The sequence below is a fragment of the Equus asinus genome, chromosome 9, assembly GCF_041296235.1.
Source record: "Equus asinus isolate D_3611 breed Donkey chromosome 9, EquAss-T2T_v2, whole genome shotgun sequence".
Classification (NCBI taxonomy): domain Eukaryota; kingdom Metazoa; phylum Chordata; class Mammalia; order Perissodactyla; family Equidae; genus Equus; species Equus asinus.
Window position 1 is genome coordinate 92,848,442 of NC_091798.1, and position 17,569 is coordinate 92,866,010.

Consider the following 17,569-nt stretch of genomic DNA (forward strand, 5'->3'; position numbering starts at 1 on the left):
CATGGATGTATGTTAGCTCAAGGCCAGTCTTCCTCAGCAAAAAAGAGGAGGATTGGCAGCAGATGTTAGCTCAGGGCTAATCTTCCTCAAAAAAAAAAATGCGCAATCAATCAAAAGAAAAACTTCCCAACAAACAAAAGTCCAGGACCAGAAGGCTTGACTGATGAATTCTACCAAACATTTAAAGAAGAATTAATACCAATCAAACTCTCCCACAAAACAGAAGAGGAGGGGACACTTCCAAACTCATTTTACAAGGCCAGCATTACCCTGATACCAAAACCAGATAAGGACATCACAAGAAAAGAAAATTACAGGCCAAATCCCTGATGAAAATAGACGTAAAAATCCTCAACAAAATATTAGCAAACCAAATTCAACAATACATTAAAAGGATCATACACCACGATAAAGTAGCATTTATTCCAGGGATGCAGGGATGGTTCAACATCTGTAAATCAACCAACGTGATACACCACATTAACAAAATGAAGGGTAAAGATCAGATGATCATCTCGAAATATGCAGAAAAAGCGTTTAACAAAATTCCACATCCATTTATGATAAAAACTCTCTCAACAAAGCAGTTATAGAGGGAACGTACTTCAACATAATAAAGGCCATCTATGACAAACCCACTGCCAACATCATACTCAACAGTGAAAAGCTGAAAGCTTTTCCTAGTCTAAGATCAGGTGCAAGACCAGGAAGGATGCTCACTCTTGCCACTTCTATTCCAATAGTATTAGATAGAAGTCCTACCCAGAGCAAGAAAAGGAAATAAAGGCCTCCAAATCCAAAAGAAAGAAGTCAAGTCACTATGTGTAGATGACATGATATATACAGAAAACCCTAAAGACTCCACCAAAAAACAGAACTAATCAACAAGTTCAGTAAAGTTGGAGGACACAAAATCAATATACAAAACTGTGTTTCTATACACTAATAACAAACTACCAGAAAGAGAAAGCAAGAAAACAATCCCATTTATAGTTGTAGCGAAAAGAGTAAAATACCTAGGAATAAATTTAACCAAGGAGGTGAAAGACCTCTACACTAAAAACTATAAAACATTGATGAAAGAAACTGAAGATGACACAAAGAAATGGAAAGATATCACATGCTCATGGATTGGAAGAATTAATATTGTTAAAATGTCCATACCACCCAAAGCCATCTACAGATCCAATGCAATCCATATCAAAATTCCAATGGCATTTTTTCACAGAAATAGAACAAACAGTCTTAAAATTTGTATGGAACCACCAAAGACCCCAAATAGCCAAAGCAATACTGATAAAGAACAACAAAGCTGGAAGCATGATACTCCCTGATTTCAAACTATATGACAAAGGTATCATCAAAACAGTATGGTATTGGCATAAAAACAGACACACAGATCAATGGAACAAATAAACAGCCTGGAAATAAACCCATGCATATCCGGTCAGTTAATTTATGACAAAGGAGTCAAGACTATACAACAGGGAAAGGACAGTCTCTTCAATAAACACAGTTAGGAAAACTGGACAGCCAACATGCAAAAGAATGCCACTGGTCTACTAACGCCATACACACAAATTAACTCAAAATGGATTAAAGACTTGAATGTAAGCCCCGAAACCATGAAACGCCTAGAAGAAAGCACAGGCAGTGCGCTCCTTGACGTCAGTCTTAGTGACGGTTTTTTTGATTTGACACCAAAAGCAAAAATAAACAAGTGGGATTACATCAAACTAAAAGGTTTCTGTACTGCAGAGGAAACCATCAATGAAATGAAAAGGCAACCTACAAATGGGAGAAAATATTTATAAATCATATATCTGACAAAGGGTTAATATGCAAAATATATAAAGAACTTATACAACTCAGCAAAAAACAAAAAAAAAATCTGATTAAAAAATGGGCACATCTGAATAGACATTTTTTCAAAGAAAATATACAGATGGCCAACAGGTCCATGACAAGATGCTCAACATCACTAATCATCAAGTCAAAACCACAGTGAGATATCACCTTGCTGTTAGAATGGCTATTATCAAAAAGACAAGAAATAACAAGTGCTGGCGAGGATATGGAGAAAAGGGAACCCTTGTGCACTGTTGATGGGAATGTAAATTGGTGCAGCCACTCTGGAAAACAGTATGGAGCTTCCTCAAAAAATTAAAAATAGAACTACCATATGATCTAGCAATCCCATTTCTGGGTAGTCATCTGAAGAAAATGAAAACACTAATTCAAAAAGATATATGCACCCCTGTGTTCATTGCAGCATTATTTACAAAAGCCAAGGTATAGAAAAAAACCTGTCTAGTGATGGATGAATGGATAAAGAAAATGTGATATATGTATACAATGGAATACTATTCAGCCACAAAAAAGAATGAAATCTTGCCATTTGTGACAACACGGATGGACCTTGAGGGCATTAAGCTAAATGAAATAAGTCAGAGAGAAAGACAATACTATGTGACCTCACTTAGATGTGGAGTCTTAAAACAAAAAAACAAACAAAAAACCCAAGCTCATAGATACAGAGAACAGACTGCTGGTTGCCGGAGGTGGGGGATGAAGGGTAAGTGAAATGAGTGCAGGGGGTCAAAAGGTACTAACTTCCAGTTATAAAAATTTTAAATAAGTCGTGGGGATGGAATGTACAGCATGGTGACTATAGTTATTGATATTGTATTGCATACTTAAAAGTTGCTAAGAGAATAGCAACTTAAAAGTTCTCATCACAAGAAAAAAGATTTTTTGTAACTGTGTGGTGACGGATGTTAACTGGACTGTTGTAGGGATCATTTTGCAATATACAAATATTGAATCATTATGTTGTACACCTGAAACTAATAGAATGTTATATGTCAATTATACCAAAAAAGAAAAAAAAAGTTAAGACAGGAAACAGGAAAGAAAACAAAGTTCAAGTCATTTTTGCTATGCCTTCCTCCTTACCCCAAATACAGGCCCATACCAGGAAGAATAACTTTGGAATTTTCTGTTAGGTGGCCATACATTCAGTTATCATTTTGAGCATGTTACTGTGAAAGTCTGATGGTAGACAGATAATAAGGACTTCTTGGACTAGAATCTAGTCACTGATTGCTCTCAAAGTTCTTTATTTTGATGTGGATCAGAGCAAACATCAGGAAGGCTCTGTTTTCCCTAACAGATCCCAGATAAGACAGGCAGATCAGGCAAGACAAGCTTACCACCACAGGACATGCCATGTAATTGATCTACATGATGTTGATGGCGGCTATGTCTGCAGTAACTATAGATATCATCACGCTCTATTTGAAATAAGATTATAATCGTACCATTATTGTTATGACTATGAAACATACAGCATAACAATGATGATTTTATTTTAGATAGCATTCAACCTGAGTCAAATCTAAAGCCTTGTTTATTTTTAATTACTCTAACTTTGGTTGGTTAGCTCACATTAGAGAAAATTATTCTCCTTTTTTAAACCTCTATTTGGAACTCAGTACAACAATATCTTATGTACCTAGAAAAGGAGGTCAAAGCAGCTTTTGAACAGCAAAAGTAAATATCCCAATGCCCAACTTTGAAGGTCAGACTCTGAAGTTCACAGGAAAAGCATTTAAGGTTCCTCTCTGACCACTGCCTCGCACCACTCCGGGGCATCTTTGCACACTGCTCCTGGAAACTTGGCTGTTTCTAAATCCATAGGAATCTGAAGTGGGGGAGGGGCGCTCTCCCTTTCTGCGCCATCGTGGTGTGTTCAGCTGACTCTGTTCCTCACCATTTCTCACAAGACTCTCAGGATCAAGCAGTTCCTTGAGAAAGAAATGAAAAGCAGAACCATCCCATCCCCCAGTGGATTCGGATGAAAACTGGTAATAAAATCAAGTACAACTCCAAGAGGAGACCCTGCAGAGGAATGAAGCCTGGTCTATAAGGAATCCCACATGAGATGGCCCTCGCGTTTACTCTGTATCAAGGTCACAAGCATCTTACCCCATCAAGCTGAAAACATCACCACTATCTGGACAGTTGGACATGTTTTCCTGGGAAAATCATTTTTCTTTGTTTTTATGCTTCCGCACTAGTAGGTTGGTTCAGTAATAAATATGTCAGAACTTCAGGATGAATAAATAAACAAACAAATAAAACGGGGGAAGGGAGATGATGCTTGTTACTGAAGGCAGCAAAAAGTGATAATGAAGCAAGATCCCCCAATCAGAGCGGGTCGGAGCCACTGATAATTCGTGAACATGACAGTCCCAAGGACATCCACGAATTATAGCAGCGAGTGAATGTAATAACCCTCAAGCGTGTTTAAAAAGGCCAAATGATCTTCTGTGCTTTCAGTGGTATATATTTAACAAACCATACTGTAAAGGGTCCAAGGAAGCAAACTTTTGCTGTGCTTGATTTTCTAAAGCACCAACTGAAAATATTTCTTTACTAGAAGATAACAGTGAAACTACACAGGACTTACCTCGTAATACTCCCCAAACTCTGTTAGCCTTGAGGATAGCCACTGGTCCTTTCACAAGCAAACTATCTGTATTGAAAAGAAAAATGTTTGTTTGTTAATCCCTCAATGACATGCACTAAATTTCCTAAACATCTAATGGGTAATTTCTGGGCCAGTTTTTCCTCCCAAGCTGCAGACCTCTTTCTCCAGCTGCCGCCTGCACATCTTCACTCAGATGTCTGTCGATTCCTTTAACTCCACGCGCCCAAACCTGAACTCCTCCCTCTGTGCTGCTCCACGCCCCCACCTGCCAGGCGCCTGTGAGCCACAGCTCCACCCTCAGGCCAGCTGAGCGGCTCAAGTCAGAAACCGGGGTGTCACCTCCGCGATTCCTCATTTTTCCCTCCAGCACAATTATTCTCCCCAACTGCCCCTCCACAAAGTAGGGCCTAGTAAACTAAGATTTTAAGTCCAAAGTGCAGACATTCCTCAGTGTCCACGATCCCTCGGTGAAGCCTCTGGTATCACTCCAGCCTTCCACTCCTAAGGCCAGAGTTCTCGCCACTCCTTCCTTCCTCCTCCATGCTTCTCTGCTGGCCCTGCACCCACCTTCCCCTAGTATCATCCTAAATCTGCCTTAAGACTCATTTCCTAACTCACTTTAGCTTAATTCAGCTTTGTCTCACTCACTAAAAGGTTGACGTCTGCCTAGAACAGGGCTCAGTGGCTGCTTCTGGACACAACCGGGCTAACCTTTCAATCCTTGAACGCGCGCTCCGTCTGAGGGTGCCCCGAGTCATTTTAGTCTTTGAGAGAGAGTTGAGGTGGAGTCAACCACAGATAGAGCCAAGCCCCACATGGTACAGAGAAAGCAAAAGCTAAAAAGAGTGTGACAGATGCAGACTTTGCCACAGTGAAGACATTCAGGGGCTGCAGGTTAATGATTTCAAAGGTATCTGGGCTGCATTGCCACCTCCACCACTGTCACCCAGACCGTCACACGATATTGCCCAGGGAATACTGTAGGGAAAAGAGTTCTATCAACAGCCAATCATCATGCGACCCTCTCAGGTGACAGCCTTCTGACCACGCAGGCTTTTCCATCAGAAGACCACCGTGATGAGTCAGCTAAAGGCCCAGCTGAGAACGGTGCTGCTACCACGACGACAGTCTAAGCATGGTGCCTCTCCATCTGTGTCCAGTTCTTACTTAGCTACCTAGAGCTCACCCTTCCATTGGTCACTGTTTAAAAAACATTTTTTCCCACAATACAGTTTTGAGATCTCCTAGAAATAGGTAGCACATAGAGTCAGCTAAAAACATTAACACATTGCATGTACTTGATGCCGATTATTTTCCAAGAGCTGAGGACTGGCTGATGTTACAAAGGATTCTGATTCAGCTCAATGCGAAACCCACAAATGTATAGCAGTTAGAAGGAGATTTTGTTTTCTAAATGTATGGACACGTAAGCTATAGAATTTCAATTGTTACTTCAAAATCAAATTATTAGGGTGAACAATGATTAGCGTGAACCCTGATGTGGGGTGGGAGTAGCCTCTTAGACTTTTCATTTACCCTCTTCCGTACTTTTGCAACACAGATTTTTGAAGGGTGTACATACAAATAATATATATTCTCCTTTAAAAAAAAAATATCATTGATAAAGCTAAAGCCCCCTTTGAAAAGCCCACTCAACTCCCTCTACTCTCCTCAGAAGAAATCCTTACCTGGCCTCTTCCTAGGCATTTTCAAACACGTGTAAAGAGAAAATAACAGTCTTGCTCTGTGTGCGTGTTGTGTGTGTGGATGTACAAATGGTATCCCACTGTACACAGTGGGCCTCCGCTGTCCAACTCGGCAGTCTATCTTAGCAAGCGCTCTCTGTCTATTCGTTATAACTCAGCTTCTTTATTCTTTTTTTTTTTTATTGAGTTAATGATAGGTTACAATCTCGTGTGATTTCAGTTGTACATTAATGTTTGTCATTCGTGTTGTAGGCGCACCATTTCACCCTTTGTGCCCACCCCCCCACCCCACTTCTCCCCTGGTAGCCACTAATCTGTTCTCTTTGTCCACATTTTTAAATTCCTCATATGAGTGGAGTCATACAGAGATTATCCTTCTCTAACTGGCTTATTTCACTTAACATAATTCCCTCAAGGTCCATCCATGTTGTTGCAAATGCGATGATTTTGTTCTGTTTTGCAGCTGAGTAGCATTCCATTGCATGTATATACCACAACTTCTTTATCCATTCATCTGTTGATGGGCATTTAGGTTGCTTCCATGTCTTGGCTATTGTAAATAATGCTGCAATGAACATTGGGGTGCATAGGACTTTTGGGATTGCTGACTTCGAGCTCTTTGGATAGATACCCAGTAGTGGGATGGCTGGATCGTATGGTAGTTCTATTTTTAATTTTTTGAGGAATCTCCATACTGTTTTCCATAGTGGCTGCACCAGTTTGCATTCCCACCAGCAGTGTATGAGGGTTCCTTTTTCTCTGCAACCTCTCCAACATTTGTTGCTATTAGTTTTAGATATTTTTGTCATTCTAACGGGTGTAAGGTGATATCTTAGTGTAGTTTTGATTTGCATTTCCCTGATGATCAGCGATGATGAGCATCTTTTCATGTGCCTATTGGCCATCAGTATATCTTCTTTGGAGAAATGTCTGTTCATGTCTCCAGCCCATTTTTTGATTGGGTTGTTTGATGTTTTGTGATTGAGTTGTGAGAGTTCTTTATATATTAAGGATATTAAGCCTTTGTCAGATATATGACTTGCAAATATTTTTTCCCAGTTAGTGGGTTGTTTTTTTGTTTCAATCCTGTTTTCATTTGCCTTGAAGAAGCTCTTTAATCTGATGAAGTCCCATTTGTTTATTCTTTCTATTGTTTCCCTTCTCTGAGAAGGCATGGTGTCCGAAAAGATCCTTTTAATACTGATGTCAAAGAGTGTACTGCCTACGTTTTCTTCCAGAAGCCTTATGGTTTCAGGTCTCACCTTTAGGTCTTTAATCCATTTTGAGTTTATTTTGGTGAATGGTGAAAAAGAATGGTCAATTTTCATTCTTTTACATGTGGCTTTCCAGTTTTCCCAGCACCATTTGTTGAAAAGACTTTCTTTTCTCCATTGTAGGCCCTCAGCTCCTTTGTCAAAGATAAGCTGTCCATAGATGTGTGGTTTTATTTCTGGGCTTTCAATTCTGTTCCATTGATCTGTGCACCTGTTTTTGTACCAGTACCATGCTGTTTTGATTACTGTAGCTTTGCAGTATGTTTTGAAGTCAGGGATTGTGATGCCTTCCATTTTGTTCTTTTTTCTCAGGACTGCTTTAGAAATTCGGGGTCTTTTGTTGCCCCATATGAATTTTAGGATTCTTTGTTCTAATTCTGTAAAGAATGTCATTGGGATTCTGATTGGGATGGCGTTGAATCTGTAGCTTGCTTTAGGTAGAATGGACATTTTAACTATGTTTATTCTTCCAATCCATGTACATGGAATGTCTTTCCATCTCCTTATGTCATCATCCAATTCTCTCAGAAAGGCCTTGTAATTTTCATTATATAGGTCCTTCACTTCCTTAGTTAAATTTACCCTGAGGTATTTTATTCTTTTTGTTGTGATTGTGAATAGTATTGTGTTCTTGAGTTCTTTTTCTTTTAGTTCATTATTAGAATATAGAAATGCTACTGATTTATGCAAATTGATTTTATACCCTGCAACTTTGCTGTAGTTGTTGATTACTTCTAAGAGTTTTCTAATGGATTCTTTGGGGTTTTCTATATATAAGATCATGTCATCTGCAAACAGTGAGAGTTTCACTTCTTCCCTCCCATTTGGATTCCTTTTATTCCTTTGTCTTGCCTGATTGCTCTGGCCAGGACCTCCAGTACTATGTTAAATAAGAGTGGTGATAAAGGGCATCCTTGTCTCGTTCCTGTTTTCAGGGGGATGGCGCTCAGGTTTTGTCCATTGAGTATGATGTTGGCTGTGGGTTTGTCATATATGGCCTTTATTATGTTAAGGTAGTTCCCTTCTATGCGCATTTTATTCAGAGTTTTTATCATAAATGGCTGTTGGATCTTGTCAAATGCTTTCTCTGCATCTATTGAGATGATCATGTGGTTTTTATTCCTCAGTTTGTTGATGTGGTGTATCACGTTGATTGATTTGCGGATGTTGAACCATCCCTGTGTCCCTGGTATGAATCCCACTTCATCATGATGTATGATCCTTTTGATGAATTGCTGAATTCTGGTGGCCAAAATTCTGTTTAGAATTTTTGCGTCTATGTTCATCAGTGATATTGGCCTGTAGTTCTCTTTTTTCGTGGTGTCCTTGTCAGGTTTTGGTATCAGCGTGATGTTGGCCTCATAGAATGTGTTAGGAAGTGTTCCATCCTCCCTAATTTTTTGGAATAGCTTGAAAAGGATAGGTATTAAATCCTCTCTGAAAGTTTGGTAGAATTCCCCAGGGAAGCCATCTGGTCCTGGGGTTTTATTCTTTGGGATGTTTTTGATTGCTGTTTCAATCTCTTTCCTTGTGATTGGTCTGTTCAAGTTGTCTGCTTCTTCTTGAGTGAGCTTTGGGAGATTGTAGGAGTCCAAGAATTTATCCATTTCCTCTAGGTTATCCATTCTGTTAGCATAGAGTTTTTCGTAGTATTCTCTTATAATCCATTGTATTTCTGCAGAGTCTGTTGTTATTTCTCCTCTTTCATTTCTGATTTTGTTTATTTGAGCTTTCTCCCTTTTTTTCTTTGTAAGTCTGGCTAGGGGTTTGTCAATTTTATTTATCTTCTCAAAGAACCAGCTCTTTGTTTCATTGATCCTTTCTACCGCCTTTTTTGTTTCAATAGTATTTATTTCTGCTCTGATTTTTATTATTTCTCTCCTTCTGCTGACTTTGGGCTTTATTTGTTCTTCTTTCTCTAGTTCAGCTAGGTGTAGTTTAAGATTGCTTATTTGGGATTTTTCTTGTTAAGATGTGCCTGTATTGCAATGAATTTTCCTCTTAATACAGCTTTTGCTGTATCCCATATGAGTCGGTATGGCATGTTATCATTTTCATTTGTTTCCAGGTATTTTTTGATTTCTTCTTTAATTTCTTCAATGATCCATTGCTTGTTCAGTAGTGTATTGTTTAGTCTCCACATCTTTGTGCCTTTCTCAGCTTTTTTCTTGTAATTAATTTCTAGCCTTATAGCATTGTGATCAGGGAAGATGCTTGTTATTATTTCAATTTTTTAAAATTTGTAGAGGCTTGCCTTGTTTCCCAACATATGGTCTATCCTTGAGAATGTTCCATGTGCACTTGAGAAGAATGTGTATTCTGCTGTTTTAGGATGAAGTGATCTATATATGTCTATTAAGTCCAATTGTTTTAGTTTTTCATTTAGCTCCACTATTTCTTTGTTGATTTTCTGTCTGGATGATCTGTCCATTGATGTGAGTGGGGTGTTGAGGTCCCCTACTATTATTGTGTTGTTTTTAACATCTTCCTTTAGATCTGTTAATAGTTGCTTTATGAACCTTGGTGCTCCTATGTTGGGTGCATAGATATTTATAAGCGTTATTTCTTCTTGATGGAGTGTCCCTTTGACCATTATATATTGTCCCTGTGTGTCTCTCTTTACCCATCTTATTTTGAAAACCACTTTGTCTGATATAAGAATTGCAACACCTGCTTTTTTTTCCTTGCTATTAGCTTGAAGTATTGTCCTCCACCCCTTCACTCTGAGCCTGTGTTTGTCCTTGGGGCTGAGGTGTGTTTCCTGGAGGCAACAAATTGTTGGATCTTGTTCTTTAATCCATTTTGCCACTCTGTGTCTTTTTATTGGAGAGTTCAATCTGTTTATATTAAGAGTGATTATTGATGCATGTGGACTTAAAGCTGTCAATCTGTTGCTCATTATCTGGCTTTCCTGCTTTTCTCTTCCTGTGTGCTTTATCCTACCCATTTGATACTGCAATTTCTTATGCTGGGTTTCTTAGATTTTTGCTTATTTATGATTTGTGTCTCTGTTCTGTTATTTAGTTTAGTGGCTACCCTGAAGTTTCTATTTAGAATCTCGTGTATAATATAGTCTATTCTCTGGTGGTCTCTTACTTACTTGGCCTAATTTAGTCCCTTTGCTCTTCCCCTCCTAAATTATTATTTTCACTTCTTGTTCCAACTTGTGTTATGAGTTTGTAGTTAGAGTGATAAGATCATCTTTGCTTTGGTAGTTTCCTTACCTTTATCCTAATGCTATAGTTGAATATTTGCTATCCTATTCTGGTTCTATTTATCTGTCTCCCTACTCTGTGGTTTGTGACCCCTTTCTCCCTTTTTTCTTTTTTCAGGTATGAGAGCCTTCTTGAGGATTTCTTGTAGTGGAGGACTTTTGGTTACAAATTCCCGTAACTTTTGTTTGTCTGGAAAAGATTTAATTTCTCCCTGCTATCTGGGGGATATTCTTGCTGGATAGAGTATTCTTAGCTGAAGATTTTTATCTTTTAAAGCTTTGAATATGTCACTCCATTCTCTCCTAGCTTGTAAGGTTTCTGCAGAGAAATCTGCTGAAAGTCTGATAGGAGCACCTTTGTAGGTAATTCTCTTTTGTCTTGCAGCCCTGAGTATTCTTTTTTTGTCTTTCCTTTTTGCCATTTGTACTACTATATGCCTTGCAGTAGGTCTTTTTACATTGACAAATTAGGAGATCTGAAAGCTTCCTCTACACACATTTCTCCCTCAATTCCTAGATTTGGGAAGTTCTCTTCTATAATTTCATTAAGCACACTTTCTGCTCCATTTTCCTTTCCCACGTTCTCGGGAATTCCTATGATCCTTAAATTCTTTCTCCTCATTGAATCTGCTATCTCTCTGATACTTTCCTCATTCCTTTTAATCCTTAGTTCTCTTTCTTCCTCTGTCTGGAGCCATTCAGCCTGTCTATCTTCGATTATGCTAATTTGCTCTTCTATGGAGTCTACCCGGGCAGTCAGGGAATCCGTATTCTGTTTTATCTGGTCCATTGTGTTTTTCATCTCTAGTAATTCTGTTTGATTCTTCTTTATAATTTCAATCTCTTTTGTGAAGTAACCCCAGAACTCGGCTTGTTTCTCTATCTTTCTCTCTACCTCATTGAGTTTTTTGATTATAGCTGCTCTGAACTCATTTTTATTTAGTTTACCTAATTCCAAGTCCTCAGGACTTAATTCTGTGTTTTTATTATTTTCCTTCTGGTCTGGGGCTTTTATAAATTGCTGGATGGTAGTGGAGCAGTTTTTTCGCATGGTGGTAGAATTCAGTTGCAGTTACAGCCTGTCGCCACTAGATGGGGGCCGAGAGCCCTGCGTTCTGAGCTCTCCGCCTTGGGGCAAGACGGTGGCGCCCAGTGCGCTCTGCTGGGGGAGGAGGGGCGGTTTCTCTCGCACACCGATCTGGATTTGATCAGTTCTGTTCTCTGGTCTCCCGATGCCCTAGGTTTATGGGGTCCCCACGCACGGAAGCTTTACCCCGTCAGCAGGTTTCCACTGTACTGGCGGCAGGAGTCCTAGACGATCCCCTGGTCGCACAGCCCCTCCCCTGCTCCTTCCCGGACCCGTGCGGCGAGCCCGGTTTCTAGGGGATGGAGTGATGTTCTCTCCTACCAGGTTCTAGCTCCTCCCAGGCAGGCAGTAGGGGCTCCGTCCTCTGTCTTTTGATACTGTAGGTCTCTTAGTCCTGGCATTAGGTTCATTAGCTGAAATTCAGGGGTTTTTTTTCAGTCCTTTGTTGTACTTTGGAGGGGAGAGAGTCCCGGGTCAGCTCACCCCGCCATTTTGCTCTGCCTCCTCCCCAGCTTCTTTATTCTTAAATATTGTGTAGTATTCTTTAGTGTGAATTAACAAGATGTATTTCGCCCTTCTATTGATGAACATTTAGTTTTGCTTATAATTCTTCACTGTTATAGGCAAACTGCATTGAACATCCTTGATATATGTAATTATTTCTCTACAGTAGAAATTAGTGCACTTCCGGTTCTGAGAGCATGCATGTTTTTATTTTTAATAGATGATGCTATAACACTTGTCATTTCCTCCAACCTTTCCTCACCCTCTGGAACAGCTGGTAACTTTTTATTTCCATTTGTGTGTTTTACTTCTATCATCATCATAAACTAGTTTAAAATTTAACACTAGTTTATCTTTCAACCAGAAAATTTTACAATCAGCTTGTCTCAAGAAGCTTCCCTTTTAGAATAAAGAAGGTTTGCAAAGCTGAATGGAAGATAAGCTACAACTCTCCAATCTGGGTACATTCCATTTCCTGGAATTTACAATATGTCACTGTATTACCAACAGTCAGCAAATTTTCCTTGGTAATTTAATGACCACTTCGATCTCAATTTAGATTGCAAAACCTAATTCCTCTTGTGTCAGAGTGCTGGCTGTCAGATGAAATCATGTGGCTAATGCTAGCAAACTATCCTGTTTCTCTTCTAAGAACAGTGCAGAATTGAAGAGAGATGAAGTTATTTTTTAAAGAGAATTATTATTAAGAAATCTCATCCATACCAAGAGGATGCAGAGATGCCCTAGCTCTCTGAGGCAATCTGAGGACAAAGGAGCCACTCTCTTCTCTCAGGCAGGCAGTGTCCTCTCTCTCCCCGCCCAGCGCGCGTGCGCTTCACTACCCTCCTGTCACCGGTGTCCTCACACTGCTCCTCTTTGATTCCTTGGTGCAATTCCATATCCCTCCCAGGCAGAATGCCCTACAGAAAGGGTCTGCCCAACTGCTTATTCCTTCCGAAACAATTTGGGAAAAGCCTTAGAGAATAATCTCTTAAGGAACAAAAAAAATCATGTAACTAAATGTTGATTCTACTGTCAATCAAATAAAATAGCTCCACCTCCCACTTCCCCAATTTCTACATTATCTTTGTGTCAAATTAGATTATAAATAGAGATCATGGATAGAAAAACAGATTTGTCTTCAAAGTAAAAGTTAAGAAATTACCTAGGTGTCCAAAAATAAGGGGTTAGCTAAGTAAGTTCTGGCATGTCCACACAGTGGTAGAACATTATTGAGCCATTAAAAATGATCTTACAGAAAAATATTTAATGAAATACATGTTTATAACATATTGTTATGCAAAAAAGCAGAATATAAAAACCACATGTACAGAATTACCCTGTTTTCATGTCATTGTTTATCATGTTTATATTTATATCTCTGTAAAATATTTAAAACTATTACTCTGCAAAAAGAACCCTGAAGTGACAGTGGTTAATGCTGAATGCTGGGATTATGAGTGATGTATTTCCTCCTCTTCACTTGCTGTACTTAAAGATTTTCTAGAGGGGCCAGCCTGGTGGCAGAGTGGCTCCACTTCAGCAGCCTGGGGTTCATGGGTTCGGATCCCAGGCGCAGACCCATGCATGGCTTATCAAGCCATGCTGTGGCAGGCGTCCCACGTATAAAATAGAAGAAGATGAGCATGGATGTTAGCTCAGGGCCAATCTTCCTCAGAAAAAAGAGGAGGATTGGCAACGGATGTTAGCTCAGGGCTAATCTTCCTCAAAAAAAGATATTTCTACCATGACTATGTATTACTTTTATCATCAGACTTTAACAGTAATTTTAAAAATAGGAATTATAAACTCACTGGCCAAGAGCTCACAAGAGTTCATGGCATGGAACCTGCTTCTGGCACTGACGTCTGTGACAAGCATCTCTGACCATAACACATTCACCTGACACGGTACTCACAGGACTCGTCTGAAGAGACATTGGGGAAGGCGTTACACTGCGAGTCGAGGACAACCGAGACGAGAAGCTGCTCTAACTCCGGTGCAGCGTGAGACTTGTCAGGGCCACGATGCCACTTGTAGAAACCAAAAATATAGTCGTAATATCTGTGTGAGAAAAAAATTCAAACAAAATTTGAACGCAGTATAGCCAAGTTTGAAACGCCCATGTGAGCACCGTAGCTGACGCCTCAAGTTCACGCTGCCCCATGTTAGTTCAACAAGAGGCTCTACTGTGCACCGCAGAAGCACCTGCCTGGGAGCCTTCTGAACATACTCACGTCCGGACCTTCAGAGTCAGTGTCTCTGAGAGTGGGAGCCAGGCGTGAGGACTGTACAAGTCCCCCCACCATCCCAAGTGACACACACGAAGCCTCCGTTAAGAACCAGTAATCACACGATGAACGGGCAGCCCGTCACGCCCGTGTGTGTGCAGGCCAGCTCTGACCCTGCTGGGGCGGGGAGGGGGTGGTGGAAGCTTCCACTCCTCCAAGAGCCACAAGAACACTTTCTCTGAATGGGATACCTGGGCCAGCTGCAGCCACACTAACGATGCAGAGCGGAGACGGAGAGAACAGATTCCCAAATGACGCTGCGGAGCCACTTAGCCAACTGGCCCTGAAATGCCCCCTGCTTTGGGACTTCCAAATCCAATTTAAGTAATATTTTATAGATCTTGATAAGCCAGAAAGTTGTGTGTGCTACTTATGTATAAGAATGTCATGTGTTCTCCCAGAGAAGTAAGGAGATGCAGGAAAGTTCCAATGAATTTGGAGGTATGTGGAAGTTAACCATTGAGAGAGTAGAATGGATGAAGGTGCTGAGGGCCCTTTTATTTTATTGGGTTATTTTGCTAAGGAAGATTAGCCCCGAGCTAACATCTGTTGCCAATCTTCCTCCACTTTATATGTAGGCCACCACCACAGCATGGCTGACAAGTGGTGTAGGTCCGTGCCGGGGATCCAAACCTGTGAACCCAGGCTACTGAAGTGGAGCGTGTGAACTCAACCACTAGGCCATGGGGCCGACCCCAAGAGGGGCCCTTTTCAGAGGAACACCTCAACAGATTCAAAAGGAAACTAAGAGGCCAGCCCAGTGGCACGGTGGTTAAGTTTGCATGTTCCACTTTGGTGGCCCAGGCTTTGCTGGCCAGGATCCTGGGTGTAGACCTACTCACCACCTGTCCAGCCATGCTGTGGCGGGCATCCCTCATATAAAGTAGAGGGAGATGGGCACGGATGTTAGCTCAGGGCCAGTCTTCCTCAGCAAAAAGAGGAGGATTGGAGGCAGATGTTAGCTCAGGGCTAATCTTCCTCAAAATAAAAACCAACAAAACAAAACAAAAAAAAGGAAATTAAGATCACTGAACTGTATACTTAAAAATAGTTAAGATGGTAATCTTACGTGTATTTTACCACAACTAGTTTTCTTTTTTTTAAAAAAAAAAAGGAAAATTAAATCTGCTAACAGCTTTGCGATCTGAGTTAGGTGCTGGCTTGTCTCAAGTAAGGAAAATCTTGGCCCTAGGTATTAAAACTCTAACAGAAAACTCCAAGGGTTCTGAGGCAGTGGTGTCCAACGTATCTGGGTTAATTTAGCCTTTCCAGACCTGAGCAATGCTATTCGTTCACTTAAAAAAATGAGCAACTAGCATGCGACGGACCTTGTTCTAGAAGCTGACAAAGCAGCCATGCGCCAGCCACACAGAGCTCTCTGCCTGCAAACTGCATACCACTGCAAAGCAGGTTTGTGAGAGAAGGTGGGCTCTCCAGAGACAGGAGTCACGGACTCTGAAGGACCTGGGGCCTCGGCCGTGGGTGTCCCCACCGCCTGGAGCTTTCGGAACATCCCCATCATCTCTAAATCTTTCCAGCACCGTCGTGCTTTTATTGTGAACTAGACGCTGCCCCTCCTGAGATCCTGGGATGCTCACCGGCGTGCTTTCAGGTCTGAGCCATGAGGCTCCTGTTTTATAAGTGGCTTCCTAACAGTGCGGGGTGTAATCAACAGCTGCCTCACACACAACGCATGAATCAGTGAGGCAAACCCTTCAGATAATTACCAGCACTGCCTCGAAATGCCAAGCCTTGTCTTTAAAGCACCTCACCGCTGCTTCAAGTCCTGGTTATCTAACCATTGTTCAGGGACGTCACCCATGCTTTCCTGCCCTCCTCACATCGCGCCAGCATATTACCAAGGCCTTGTTTTACCAGCAGTATGGCACAGAGGGAAAACCCAATTTTACAAAATGAGTCCCAAAGTGAACACGGTCAGTGTGTGTGTTTCTCAAAGACTTCCCGGCCATGGCCTTCCTTTAGATGACGTGCAGGTTCTTGTTCCTTCTCACTGTCCCACGGCAACCAGCCACCTTGGTTTGACTTCTACACGGGTCTCTAGCCATTCTGACCATTAGTTAGCAGACTCAAGACCAAAGGCCCATCTGAGCGGGTGTCCAAAGGAGGGGAACAATATCCAGTTAGTCTACAAAACTGAAGGCAGAAGGCGCCCTCTCCCCAGCAGCACCCCGGCCTGTTCAGCCCGAGGCCCGCTGGGGCCAGCAGGTGTTACTAAGCTAGTTTTGCATTTTTCCACCATTGTCTGGTGTCGTGCAGGCACAGCTAAGCTACAATGCCCACTGGGAACAGAGACAAAGATCTGGGGAGGAAGGAGGCAGCGCAGCCAGCACCAAACTACAATCCTTCAGGGCACTCTACACCTCAGGGCAGTCCCTCCTACACAGATCTCACAGGAGGGGAAAGCGTGAGGCACGAACCTCTCCCCAGGTGCAATCGACCTTGAACACGGCGTGGTTAGGAGAGCCGGCGCCTGGGCTGCCTCCCCGTTACACAGTCCACGCCATCTGAGCAAAGGGGTCACGGGCAGGAGGGAGCTGTGGACATGTGAGGTGCTAAGAAGGAAAGAGGAAGCTGGGGGAGCCAGCGCGTGCCGGGCTGGACAGACAACGAGAAGCAGACACCGCGCGCACCGACCACAGCGGCGCGGTCAGGGGAAAGCACCGGACGCGCCGGGGAGCGGAGATTTGGGAAGGGAAGGGGAGCCTGAAGGAGTGTCCCAACCCAAGGCCTCCTGCCATCAGAATCGTTACCAGACTGGGGGGCAGATAGCCCCTAAGTGACAAGCAATTTTGGGGAGTCCCTGGTCCCCAAGCTGTGAGCACTCATCTCCCTCCCGGAACTCCCCTCAAGTAAGAAGCTGCCACTTCCCTCCTCCTTCTACCCACCCCGCTCTCCCCTCCGAGGCGGAAGAGGCCTCAGATTCGGAGCCGCCCACTCCCTCCACTCAGCATCCCGGACGCAAACCAGGCTTCCCGAGTAC

General features: G+C 41.9%; 1 protein-coding gene across 2 annotated transcripts in view; it reads right to left on the reverse strand.

Annotated features, from left to right (window-relative positions):
* Positions 1-17,569, reverse strand: part of HEXB (hexosaminidase subunit beta) — a 33,238-nt gene that overhangs the window by 15,022 nt on the left and 647 nt on the right. The window contains exons 2-3 of one of the 2 annotated variants that reach the window (XM_014830052.3): positions 14,196-14,341; positions 4,472-4,537 (exon numbers count right to left, since the gene is read on the reverse strand). In XM_014830052.3, coding sequence (XP_014685538.1) covers positions 4,472-4,537; positions 14,196-14,341 — 212 coding nt within the window. The remainder of the gene's footprint in view (positions 1-4,471; positions 4,538-14,195; positions 14,342-17,569) is intronic. The other variant, XM_070517946.1, reaches the window with a different exon arrangement.